Raw genomic sequence first — 13,783 nt, 5'->3', positions numbered from 1 at the left:
GCTCAAAAATAAAGGAGACTATAAAACTAACATTTTTCAACTCTTTGGTGGGACAAGGCCTACAGTAAGCAAGTGGGAGGAGGCAGGAGAGGTAAGGACTCCGATCTTGCCATCTCTACCATCTGGCCCCAAGGCCACTGTCCTGACCAGAGTCCATGGGTGACTCACAAATGTCATGTGTCCTGATAGATCCGTAGCCAGACAGGTGTGGAGCAGAAGAGGGCCTCCTGGGAGAGAATGGGCAGAGGTGGAAGTGCAAAAGGGGGGACTGTCCTCCCCACCACCAGGCCTACAGAGGGTCCACCCAGGCACTGAAAGTCCTCTCTCCTTCTGGACAAGCCACAGCAGTGGGGCCCACAGGAGAGGTCTAGCTCCTCAGGGAGGACTGCAGGGCCTCTCTCACTGGCCCTGGATGAGGTTGATGGTAGGGAGTTGGCCCAGCCCCAGCACATCCTTTGGAAGGCTGGTAAACAGAGGCAAGAGAAGACTTTTGTCATGTCCCTTTGCTCTATAGAAATCAACATCTAATTTTGAAAGTGAGGAAAATGCATTAAGTAACAACAGAAATGCCTTGATAGCCCTTTGAATACTTGAGGAGAGGTTGGTGTCATGAAAACAATCACACGGTTGGCACTGGCTGAGCTAGGAGGTGCTGGGGAAGAAGACCAGGAACCATTGGAACACACCACTTTGGGTCCAGTTCATGCCAGGAAATCAGGGGCACACTCCACAGGAGACTTGGGGACAGTTGATGGAAGTGCCATTTACCAGGGAAAAACAACAGGGAGGACAAAAGACCCACAGACAGCAGAAGGGTCATGTTTCCCATTCCTCAACCCAAAGGGGTGCCATCTGGGGTCTTCTGGTTATTCTCTTCGGCCTCAGTCCTGGGCTTCATTCTCTTTCCCTTCCTTCTTCCTTCATAGAGTACAGCCAAATCATTTTTATGTCCCTCAGAAACAAAATGGTCTCATTATTTTACTTACTTTGTCTAGTCCTTGATTTTCCCCCCTACTTGATGTGCTAACCTCTGAAAGATTTCTCAATTTTCTACTCTATTTATGATTTCATCTTTTCCATAATATTGGGATTAAGTGTCTGTCAGTGCCATTGTATTTGTATTTTCTTGGTATCTTAGAATAAACTTTCCAGGAAAGACTTATTCTTCACTTAATGCTCTTTGCCTCAATTCTACTATCCCTGATATTAATATTTTCTCTCCTGCTTTTGTTAATTACCAGTTCTTTGGTGTATCTTTGTTCATCAACAAATCTTCAGCATGCCAAGATTAGTTTGTGGTAGCTGTGTCCCTTATGAATATCCTACAGGTTTGATAGTTGTTAGAAAACAGAATTTAACTGAGTAAATTTTAAAGATCTTATTGGCTTTATTCAGTGATTCATGAATCAGGCAGCATCCCATCCAGCAGACAGACAGGAGCTTGGAGGAGCAGTATAAAATGAAAACCTTTTTTTTTTTAGTATTATTATGTTCAGTTAGCCACTGTTTAGTACATAATTAGTTTTTGATATAGTGTTCCATGATTCATTAGTTAAGTATAACACCCAGTGCTCATCACAGCACATGTCCTCCTTAATACCCATCACCCTATTACCCCCTCCCCCCACCCTCCTCCCCTCTGAAACCCCAACATTCTTTCCTGGGGTCCATAGTCTCTCATGGTTCATCTCCCTCTCTGATTTCTCCCCCTTTGGATTTCCCTCCCTTTCCCTATAGTCCTCCGTGCTATTGCTTTTGTTCCACATACGAGTGAAACCATATAGGCAGGAAGGAGCAGGAACAAGAAGATTACATTGGGGAAAAAAACACAAAAACAAAAACAAAAGGTTGGTTATCACCAGGCCACTTTCCTTTAGGGGATGGCCGGCAGATTACCTCACTAGTGCTGATCAGGTGATTCCCGACTGACTGTTTAAGATTCTGTTTCTAGGAGAGCCCAAACTATAATTAAAACTAAGTCTCAGTTTAGTGTCAGGGACTTAGCATAAGTGACCCATCTGGGGGCCTGTTTTCTTGTTTTTAACATAATCTTATGAAATTTGAGAATCTCCGTTTCATCAATTTACCAATTTCAACCATATGTTGATTTTCTTAGTTTGGTGCTTTTCTTTATTATGCTTTATTTCCTGGGTTTAGTCTGGGTGGATTGTTGGCATTCCTTTGGATTTCCTGCTTAGGGTTTGTAAGTACTACCTGATTTTTCTATTCTACTAACACTTACTGCTAAAGTCTATAAACTATGCATTTACTCTGATTTTTTTTTCAGTGCATAAATTAGTATCTGCCCAACAAAATAAGCCTTTTTACCAGTTTGACATTTGCCACAAGAAATTACATTTTCTCCTTTCTTTTTTCTTTCCCCACAAAATCAAATTAATCTTTTTTTTTTCTTCTTTTTAAGAAAGCAATGTGTACTTTTTAAAATGAGAACCAGACTCTGGGTAAATTCTGGTAAATTCTCCCTCATGAAAACCCCCACAATGACACTGACTAGTTTACTAGAATATACTTACACCATCCTTTCTGTTTTCTTTAATTCTGTTTTTAGAATGGTAATGGTGTGTGTGAAGGAGACTTTCAATGTATGTGCTCTGGTCAAATCTCTACCCTGTACCGGCTTCCTGGACATGTCCTACAGCAAGGCTGGCTTTCTGGCAGCTTGCAGAGTTAAACTAGTGTGGTTTTATTCAAAGCCAAAGTCAGGGGCTAAGTTTACAATCAGACATGGCTTTTATGGGGCCCTGAGGTTTTGTCACCTTATCTCTGGCACAGGGCCTAGTCCCCGAGTCATTGACTGTCATATTTGAGGTTTCATCAGCTGCACCTAGGTGGTCTACCTAGCAGCCTTGGTGCAGGTGACAAATCCCCAGGAATCTGGTTAGCAAGGCAGAAAGCTGGCTCTTCAGGTCAATGGGATTTGCAGTCAGTGCTCCCTGCTGCTCACTCAGAGTGTCTCTGTATTTGAGGATGCAGATATTAAGAAGAGTTTAGAACCAGAAAACAGGAAAATCTATTGCTTCAAAAGCAAATTGCTCATTTTGTTGTCACCTGACATCATAAGTTCATAACCAAAAAGTCCTCATTTGGCAAAGGGTGGCAGTTGTCAGTTTGGGCCCTTATCCTCTCCTGGCCAAGGGCCAAATATGGTATTCTGGATTCCACTTTCTCTGACTTGTGGGTGTTTCTGATAGCCTCCAAGCCCTTGAACTAGGAGCCAGTGTTTATATCCATCAGGGACAGTTTTTGACTTGCTGATATTTTTATCACTTGTGGTCTTGACCTCCTCTGCCCTCCATAACAAGTAACAGGGGTGTGAGGAGGCCCATCTCAGAGTCTCCCTGAGTCAACCTGGTGAGGGATGGGACTCAGGGAGGGAGGGCAGCAGATCCTAAATGCTATGGGACATACCTGAATGTCTGGCACATGGAGAACTTTGGGAAGGTCACACGGAAGTGTCAAAGGATAATTTTCAGAAGGTTACAATCCGGATCCACTTACATATATGGAATGTCGAGGGGGAATTCCTAGGTTAATTACTAAACTGGCTTATTTTCTGGAGAGCAATAAAACCATACCTCTAGAGTAACCTTTTCTATGAGACAGTAATCATCTGCACCTCTCAGGAAAAAAAGACTTTAGAGCCTGGCTTTTAATCAATAATGAACAGAGAACATCAAACAGAGGTACATTCCCTGGGTAACTCAATAATCCTCATTAGACCCGTTGAATAATATCTAAAATGGCATGAAAAGCACATACTGATTTCTCTGTGTCTTATTCCATGTTTCGGGTAAATTTTTTCTTAACAGAGACCCAGAGGAGAGAAAGAAGTGAAAAACATGGCATGAGGAGAGAGGAAGTGGGGCAGCCCCTTCTCTGAGTCCCAGGTCCATTTCCAGAGCTCCACCTTGCAGCCCACCCCACAGAGCATGGAGATGGAGGCAGTGTCTCCTCCACACTTCCCACACTCTCACCAGCTGCCATCTGTCCCTGGGTCTTGACCGACTGTCCCTGACTCCTTTGGAGACACTAGAAATGCATCTACTAATTCTAATCTAAATCTAAATGTACCAACTGCATAGACGGGGAAATGCAAATCCCGCCCCCCTCCGCAGACATGGAAAATCACTCTGCAACCCACCCCCACTGCTTCTGTTCCAGCAGGCCCCTGGGATCCAGGCAGTCCTGACGCTCTCCCAGGTCATGGTGAACAGATCAGGGGTAAGTTCGGTGATGAAGCTGCTGCAGTAGGAAGCATCAGACCTGGGACAGCATTCACACCCTCTGAGATGGAGACCAGGACCGGGCTGCACTCTCCACGTGGGCCACCTGGCCCTTTCCCAGGTCTGAAGCCCTGAGCTCCCTCCCACTGCTGTCCATGTGTGCTCAGGGTGCTCACTTCAGGTCCTGGCAGACCCCTGCCTCCGACCTCATTTCCCACCAGCCTGTGGGGTCTCAGTGACCCAGCCCGGCATTGGGCTAAATGCATTCATTCCTTGTTCTCACAGCATGACCATGACCAGTCATCAGGTGGGCATAGGACACCCCCCTCCTTACCAGTTCTGAATCTGGGCAGCATCCAAACTATGTGGCTTGTCTGGTCAAGCCCCATTTTTCTGATCTCCATGGCCTCCCATGGCTCCAGTGCTCCTGTGTCCGAGACCCAGACAGACAGTGCTTAGGGTCCAGGGCCCACAGGTAGAGTTTCAATAGAACCTAGTGGAGACTGCAGGTCCTATCTTGGAGGACTCCTTTCCTCCACAGGGGAAGTGAATGTGTGCGTGTGTGTGTGTGGGAGAGAGAGAGAGAGAGAGAGAGAGAGAGAGAAAGTGCACTCCAGTAACATCTTAGCAAAAAGGACATGAAATCCAGCAAAAGAAGTCAGGCCTGTCTTGCATTTTATTTCATGAAATGAAAGAGATTTGGAGAGATGGGTTGAAAAGAGACGAGGTTAAAATAAATAAAAATTTAATGCTAAACTATACTTAGAAATAGACCCTTGCTGAAATAAGTCAAGCAGAGAAGTACAATTATCATATGGTTTCACTTATTTGTGGAACATAAGGAATAGCATGGAGGACATTAGGAGAAGGAAGGGAAAACTGAAGGGGCGGAATCAGAGGGAGAGACAAACCATGAGAGACTATGGACCATGGGAAACAAACTGAGGGTTTCAGAGGGGAGGGGTGGGGGGATGGGCTAGCCTGGTGATGGATATTGAGGAGGGCATGTGTTGCAACGAGCACTGGGTGTTATATGCAAACAATGAATCATGGCACACTACATCAAAAACTAATAAAGTACTCAACGGTGACTAACAAACATAATAAAAAAATTTTTTTTAAAGAGAAAGAAATAGACTTCTGCATGTAAATGCATATGCACACAGGGCATGTCTCTGGGCCTGTGGGGGAAGCCAACCCAAATAGAGGCCAAGCAGCAGTCACCCCCATCCCCAGTTTGTCCAGGCTGGTCCCGCACTGCCCTGCTGGCCTGCTGCAGACATCTGACTCTCTGTGATTCCTGCCCACCTGTCCATAAGGAAAGACAATTCCAAGATGTTGTTCCAAAAGTACAGTTTTTTCCTAAGACATTTACATATGACTTAGACTGTTCCGCAAACAGCAGAGACCCATGGAGCCTTAAGCTGACTAGTCCTGCAAGCCACTCCAAAGCTGGGTGATGGGTCTGCTGTCCCCACATGGGCAGTTCCATCAGTGTGTCAGAGGTGGAGGGGTGGAGGGTTGGGGTAATTTTTGATGGAACCCTCCTGGCCCGAAGGAAAGAACACTTTTTAGGATAAGTATATTAGGTATATAGGATATAGGATAAGTATATCAGGTATATACTTATATAAGGAAAGAACACTTTCAGGATAAGTATATTAAGTCCAAGTAATGCAAAAATCTGTACTGAATCCAAACCCTAGTCCCTTAATTAGATGAGGATCTTGAGAGGGGGAAGAGGAAGCAGGGCAGGGGCTTCATGAGAAGAAAGTGGGCACGAAGATGGATGTGCCTTGAAGAAACTCATGCAAGCTGATGGGGGGAGAGCAGGGAGAGCCACAGGAAAAGCGAGGACTTTGCAAGGTGAATGTCACTTGTCCTCAGCTGCTCCGAGTGGGGCAGTGTCCCTACCCATGAAACATCAATTGGGTAAAACACAGGAACCGGAGACAAAAAGAATGACCTTTGAGTTTCATGGCCTTGTTCAGTCTGGGGCAGAAATACTGCAATCCCCACCACCTGCCAGGCCCTGTGAGGTGAAGCCTGGCCTGTGTGTGTGTACATTTGAAAGATAGTTGGCCTTCTGAATTGTACCCAACACTATGGTTAAAGTAGACGCATCTACTTATTTTTTTTTTAATTTTTAATCATGGTAAATACACATAAAATCTACCGTCTTCACCATTTTTAAGTATACAGTTCAGTAGTATTAACTATAGTCACTCTGTTGTGCAACTAATCTCCAGAACTCTTTCATCTTGCAAAACTAAAACTCAGTACCCATTAAATAATTCGTTAGACTGACTTATTTTAAATGATTATTTTCTTCAAGAGAATTTCATGCCCTGCTACCATCTGTGTTGCCTACTTTCTTCTTCACATTCCCCACCTCTCTCTCTCTCTCTCTCTCAATATCTCTCTCTCTCTCCACACACACACACACACACACACACACACACACACACGTGCATGTACATACGCATGAACAACGCAGCTTACTCTGAAGGCATTATTGCCCTTTCCCTCTCTTGGTGTCACCATTGTTGACATTTATAGGAAAAGACACACAAATTCCCCAATTCACAGAGACCCACAGGGGAAGACTGCTTCTTCTGCAGGAGTTCTCCCAGCCCAGGTGAACTGTGAACTCAGAACTCTGAAGAAGAAGGAGACTCAGGCCTAAAAGGAGGCTTCCAGAAGGAACCTGTTGAGTTAGCACCCACTGTCTTCAGACCTCTGGAAGGGGTTATTACCCAGTCAAAAAGGAATCATTCCTCAGATTTGCAATGGGGAACGGAATCAGACCTCACTCCATCCTTTGCACTCAGGGACAAACGTATTCCTGGTGGTGGGTCAAGTTGGCCAAAGTCAAGGGGCTTCCCCTGAGGCCAAAAAAAGAAAAAGAAAAAATAATTGGATATACCCATCTTTTGTCACCCCCTAATAAGAAACTAGGAAACAAAATAAGCAGAGAGGTGTGCATGAGGAAACCACATTGGTAACACAGCATGTGCCATTTATCTCTTCACAGAAAAAGGTAGAGATGGTGGTGGTGGGGGTGCTCCAGAACCCCCTAAGCATCTGCACACTGCTTCTTTATCACCATGAATTCACCATTCCAGGGGAGTGCTCCAATAAAAAAACTGCACATTACTTTCTGAAAAAGACCACAACCACAACAAAATCAGTAATGCCAAAAAGAGGGGGGAAATGTCCTGTTGCTAGGTGTCAGCTTAGGAATATGCTGGAGGATGGGTCATCAGCCATCAGTGAACGCTCCTAGGAATCTGCTAGACCTTTGCAGCCATCAGCAGATACCTGGAGGGGTCTCTGTTCCCATAAGAATGAGGGGTAGACAGCAAATACTAACAATCATCATGTTTTGCTGGGAGATCAGATGTAAACCTGATTTTGTTTTTAATTATCTCTAATATTTTCTACAATGTAAATAAGTCAATTCATAATGTATGTTATCTTAATAATTAAATGATGTCTTTTGTTCTAATGACAAGTCTAATAACACCTTTCATTCTAATAACAAGAGCAATTCAGAGGGCTCTAGGGCCTACCATCTTTTATTCCAAAGAGCCCTTCTCTCCATTTCAAAATACCATAGAAATGGCAAATGAAATATCCTGTCTGTGTGATAGGTGGATGGATAGATAGATAGATAGATAGATAGATAAATAGATAGATAGATAGATGATACATAGATAGCAGTCCTGGAAAAACAGCTAAGAGCATCTTAAATAATTGGAAACATTGAGGTGCTCCCAGGAGCTATTAGGAGTCAGAGAAAAGGAAGCCTGGTCTCTGCTGAGTATTGAACGCATGCAAAGGAGGATTATGCAAGTCTTTTTCCCCAGAAACCCACACAAAAAAACACCAAATCAAGAGGGTTTTATAGGCTAATTACACCAAACGTTGGGAACCCAAAGCTCCTGTGGTCCCTAAATTGATCCAGAACATACCAAAAAAAAAAAAAAAAAAAAGATGGTAAGTCCTCATTCTCATTATACCAGACCAGAAAAATCCTGAAACCAAAATTTAACAGAGAAATAAATCATAACTCAAACTTACTGAGAACAAAAATCCCCCCCCCAAAAAACCTATCAAATTAAAGGCATTTGTTTATTAAACAATTGCTATCCATAACCCAGTGTTTCCCAGACTTTTCCAGTGACACGAAATGTGTGGGGTGTCTGCACCTGGAAATTCTGATGGAGTAGGTTTGGGATGAGGTCATGGAACATGTGTGTGTGTTTGTGTGTGTGGGGGGGGGTCTTTTTGCTCTTCCATGACCTTCCCAGGAATCATGACTGAGCCTGGAAAAATCAACTATAAGTCAGGGGAGGGAGGGACACTGTCTGGCCTAGTCACTGCTTAATCTCCAGTACCCAAACTACCACCTGGTGAATAGTAACCTTTTCTGCATAGCTGAATAGATGAATGAATTTCTTTTTGTGCCTTCACAAGGATGAGCAACTCTGGGGCCAGCAATGGCTGGGTTGCTCATCTGGGTCCAAGAGGACAGACTTTCAATGAATATGTGTTATCAAGTTTTCCTGCACCAAGGGCCAGAGTGGATGAAGCCCTTGCAGTAAGAGTGACCCTGACAGCATTCTGCCCTTAGGATGTGGGGTGGGGGAAAGACAGAGGGGTTCATCACATTCCTTGCTCTCTATCCTCTGCACCAAAGCCCACCTTTGGGGCAAAGCTTTGGGAGTGAGAGTGATCAAGACCTCAGAGAGAGGGTACAGGTACCCTGAGTTCTTCTGTCTGGGGCTCAGAGCAGCCAAGATCATCACAGAATGTTGGTCACCCACCTTTTCCAGTTTAGAGTTCTCTTGAATGGCACAGTTTTCAGTACTGTTTGAAAACTTTCTGCAGTTGCTGCGACCAATTTCAACATCAATAAAGTATTCCAAACGATCTGTAACCTGTCAGTTAGCAATTGTGCAATTTTATTCAAAAGATTTTTATTTTACTTTTTTAAAATTTTAGCCCAAAAAACCCCCAAAAGTAAAAAACACTCTCCCCCTCATCCTCTCCCTATTGCCTACTCTCTATGCCCTCTCTCCAACATACCTTTAGAGGAAGGCCTGGATTCCTCTGTATACTGATACCATTTGGACACTGGAACTTGCTACCTAGACTTGTATCCTCAGGGAAAAGTCTCCTTTCTAGTGTGGGGTCCCAATGAAGGTGAGACCTTCTAATTCCGTTTTCTGTCCCAAAGTCGAGGGCGTGCCGCATGCTCCATGAAGGATCAGGGAGAAGGATGAGGTCACCAGAACCATCAGCTCTCCTGGGCCCGAGATATTACAGGTTCCCACAGGCCAGAAGAGAGCACAGGGCCTGCAGCCACATTGGGTGCTCCTCCTTGATTCCTTTCCCACACCCCCCTTCAGAGTCTGTTATCTGAGTGACATTTCCTGCTTTGGAGGGCTTCTCCACCACCTTAGCAAGCAGTCCTTAAAGGGGCCATGCTCGCTGGAGTTGGTCTGGCTGCTCTCTGTTGAGTGTTTAGTAAGCAGAGAAGCAGTTGGTCTACAGCAAGGCATCAGTAGTTTCTGAGCTCATTAATGGCTCAGTGCTGTTAAGGCCACTCATGATGTTCATATAAATCAGCTTTCGTCTGGGTTTAACAAATTACAGCAGGAGACCAAAGGGGTGTCTTTCCTCATTGCTAACTTCAAGACTTTAATAAAATTGTATTACATTTTAACTACATTCCAAAGAATTAACAAGGTGACCCTGGCCTGCTGGTTAGTTGACATCAAGGAGAGACCGGCAGAGCTGCCCCTTGGGTTTGAGAGTTAAGTTGGGTACCTCGAAAATACCATGGAAGCAAACACAAACACCCACAGGACTTTGTTTCAGTCCTGATACTTGGTAAAGCTCACCACATGCTTGTTCTCTGCCTGACACTGTTCCTGGAGCTTGGCACACAATGACTCAGCCTGCATACCAACCCACGCTGTGAGGCTGTCACTTCCTCTGTTTTCAGTAGGGAAACTGGGCAGAGGAACTAAGTGACCATCCATCTAGCCCGCAAGACCCAGGGCTCCAACAGAGGAGCCCAGCACTAAGCTTGCATCCCTAACCACCATGATACACCCCTTCCACATTTCTGCCCTCTCTGCTCAACCAGCCAGAGGGGCGGCAAAGGGCTGCTAGGCGCTGATTTCCAGGGAAACGCAAACCTGGCCTGAGGGAAGCTAAAGGCCATCGGTTACATGGACACCTTCACGGAACCCTCACAATCCTTTCTAAAAATAACTTGACCAGTGACCGTTTTAAAACCCCAATCTGATCACATGGATGCCAAGACCTCCCTGACCTAATGTTTATGTGGCTTCTCAGCCCTCCTAAGATGAAATTAAAGGTTTTGCCCATGACTTTCAAGGCCCTGAGTGGTTTGGTCCCTGCCCACCTCTCTGGCCAGTCACACTGGCTCTTTTGAGTTGCTAAATGGGCCATGTTCCTCTCCAGTGGCAGCCAGTTATGCCTGACTGCTCTTCCCAAACCACGCGCAGCCCCCGAGTCCTCCTGGCTCCCCTCCTACAGCAGATGCTGTGAGTGGTGCGTGTCCTTTGCTTTTCCCAAACACACTGCCACTTCCTGGGACTCCCTGCCTAGAGGCTTCCTGACCAGCCGGAGCCAAGAGCAGCTCTTAACCAACAATGGATGGGAGTTGATGAGTAAGCAACTGAGCTTCCCTCCTGCAGGGTAGCCAAACTCTGAGGCAGTCTTTGCATCTTCTCCCAAGGCCCCAGGGAGGCCCATGGTGGTCACCTGCACAGTAACTCTCATGCTGTACTGGCCACTTTCCTGCCCTCTCTCCCTTCTCCTCCAGTCTCCTGGTGCTTACTGGGATGGCCTCCCAAATAAACTACTGGCACTTGAATTCTAGCACTAGGATCTGCTGTGGGAAACCTAAATGAAAACACTTCGCATCAGCATCCTTCACCTGATTCCCTCCTAGTCTGCCCTCAGGTTTAGCACAAATATCACTCCCTAGAGAGGTGGTTCTCAGCCTTGATGGCATATTGGGATCACCTGGTAGGTTTTAATACCTACTGAGACCTGGGTCCCACCGAGAGATCCTCTTTTAATTGGTGAGGGTGAGGCCAGTGCTGTAGGACATTTACAGGCTCCTCAGGTGAAAGCCTATCCGAGGAAGCCTTCCCCTGACCTCCAGACCCCTAGGTACCATGCCACTAGGTCAGATGCCCCAGCTCTCATTCCGGGTTTAGCACTGTTTCTTTCTGATTAGACTGCTGACTCCCTAGGAGTGTGATTATTTCTGTCCATCTCACCACCCCATCTACAGCAGCTAGCATAGAACTGGCTTGGGAGAAACTTGCTGAATATGTGTGCTACTTGGGTACCAAAGAAAGACAACTGCAAAGGGATCTGGGGAAGTGACAAGAGCCAGAATCCATTTCTCTATTTCAAAGGGCTCCAGGAGTTCTCCGGGTAGACTGTGCAGTGTACCAGTCAATAAACAGAGCTCCATCAGCACGATATACTGGAAATATGGGCTGTTGGCTCACAACGTCCCAAAGGGACAGGGTCATAAGTGCCAATATGTACACTGCCTCAGCTCTTGCAAATGGACATGCCATATGGAGAATATAAAAACTGAAGTAAACTCTGCAACAAAGACCTCTCTGCTGAGTACCTTTACAATTCACTCCCACAAGTTTCATGGTGGAATTACAAGTCATACCACCAAATTGCAGACTGAGGATGGTACAGTCAGTTCAGCCCCAGCTCTGGGGGCTTTTTCTTAACCATGGCACGCAGGGCCACATGTTGCAAGCTCTAGGGAGCATCATTCTCAATGGATTCCAACTAAGCGATGCTTCCTATCATTGGGCCATGCATGACCCTGTGAGGAGGGATACATTTTATGAACATAGAGTCAGAATGTCTCTACTTCCACTAAACAAATGTTGGAGTCAAAGAATTATAGACTATAGGAGGAGAGACTTTATTACTTACACATCAGATAGGCCACATATCTCTTTTCAACCCCACAATCTAAGTTATGTGGCTAGATTGAAATGTTGCCCATGGCAACATTATTGCAAAATATTCGTGGCACTCAATTTATCTCCCAACCCTAGCAAACACAAATCATGAACATCTGATTTGCAGTTTGGAATTTACGTGAGTTAGTACACATAAAGTACTTAGAACAACAGTGCAAGCATATATATCGATATAGATACAAATTTAGATATAGATATAGATGATATAGATATAGAAAGTGCAGTGATGTCACAGTGACATGCTAATGTGTAAGTACTTAATCACTCACATATTTAGAACTTTTGTATACCATTGTTTTTCTCCCATGCCCACTCTTTCAGTCCGACTTCACTCTGTGCCACCATAGGCACACATGCATAGTGGAAGGGAACACCTTTACCTGAAGCTGGACTTGTACTGTCTTGACCACCTGGAAGAGGTACTTGTCCTCACTCTCTTTGTTGTATTCTTGCATGGCAAACCACAGACACTGCTTCACATTGGCATTTGAAGCATTGATCACTTTTAATTCCCTCAACACCTTGACCTTATTCTTGCCTGGGTCTGTGCTGGCCACCAGGGCCACCAAAATGGTGAGCAGGAGCAAGCAGGACCCCCAGGATCTAGTCATGGTCCCTACGTCCAGGGACACAAGTGAGCCCCCTCGTCTTCCCATGGCTGGAGCTGCAGGTGGAGTGGGATGGCTGCAGGTTCAAAGATCTAAAACAGCTGGATTTAAGAAAGAGCCATTAGGTTCACCCTTTAGGGGTACCCCTGTCTCCAAGAAAATCAACCCACAAGAAACCAGTTAAAGAGTCCCTGCTATCAGCCTTCTCCCTTCCATCGCCCGGGTGTGGTCTGCAATTCCAGGGAGAACACTTAGACCCAGGTCTGCAAGGACCTACCCTGGTCACCTCACCACCCACTCCTGTTTCTGCACCTTAGGCCTGTACGATGTGACTGTGAAAAGTGTTCTGCCCCAAGTTTTCCTGGCTCTGGCTCTCTGGGGGCTTTCCAACCTGCCGTACCCACTGGCTGCTCCCTCTTCCTTGTGCAGTTGGCTGTGGCCCACGCCCCAGCCTGTGGTTCTCCTGGGTCGCTAGCACTCAGTTTGTGCCTAAGCTTGGTCAGGGGCCTCCCTCACTCCTGATCTCTGCTATGTTCATGCCCCTGTAGGTAGGCACACTTTGTGACGTAATCTCGCACCTGTGACACAGCCACTGTCCTTTGGTGCAGACAGCTCACACACAGCAGGCGAGCTGTGGAGACTACCCACAGGTCTCCTGCCCATCTGTGCAGTGACCCCCACTTCTTAAATGCCTGGCCTCTGGACCCGCTCTGTTTTGGCCAAGAGCACTTCCCTCTGCTGTTCTGCCAGGGTGAGGATCACCCAGCCAACCTGATGGCCGAGACTTTGCCTTAGTGGGAGGGGGCGTATGCACCCCCTGAGCTCTCAGAGATTCTGCTTCTCTGTGAAAATCCCAAATCGATGTCCA

At 45.9% G+C, this 13,783-nt stretch overlaps 1 protein-coding gene across 1 annotated transcript; it reads right to left on the bottom strand.

Moving 5' to 3' along the window:
• Positions 1 to 7,320: 7,320 nt before the first annotated feature.
• On the bottom strand, positions 7,321 to 12,918 carry CST8 (cystatin 8). Its single transcript, XM_026487471.2, has 3 exons — positions 12,688 to 12,918; positions 9,074 to 9,187; positions 7,321 to 7,404 (listed from the first exon to the last, which is right to left on the bottom strand). Exons 1-3 carry the CDS (start codon positions 12,916 to 12,918, stop codon positions 7,321 to 7,323), a joined length of 429 nt encoding a protein of 142 aa, XP_026343256.1.
• Between the last annotated feature and the right edge of the window lie 865 nt (positions 12,919 to 13,783).

The sequence above is a fragment of the Ursus arctos genome, unplaced genomic scaffold (assembly GCF_023065955.2).
Source record: "Ursus arctos isolate Adak ecotype North America unplaced genomic scaffold, UrsArc2.0 scaffold_16, whole genome shotgun sequence".
Classification (NCBI taxonomy): domain Eukaryota; kingdom Metazoa; phylum Chordata; class Mammalia; order Carnivora; family Ursidae; genus Ursus; species Ursus arctos.
Note: the sequence above shows the minus strand (reverse complement) of the source record. Positions and strands in the feature narration are given on the sequence as shown.

Bases quoted from the DNA above. Each gene is read 5' to 3' on its own strand.
- CST8 (XM_026487471.2), bottom strand. From the start codon at position 12,918: ATGACTAGATCCTGGGGGTCCTGCTTGCTCCTGCTCACCATTTTGGTG. The intron at 9,188-12,687 runs GTAAAGGTGTTC...GCTAACTGACAG, and splicing joins CAGTACAAGTCCAGCTTCAG to GTTACAGATCGTTTGGAATA. The intron at 7,405-9,073 runs GTGGGTGACCAA...GGTCTTTTTCAG, and splicing joins AGAACTCTAAACTGGAAAAG to AAAGTAATGTGCAGTTTTTT.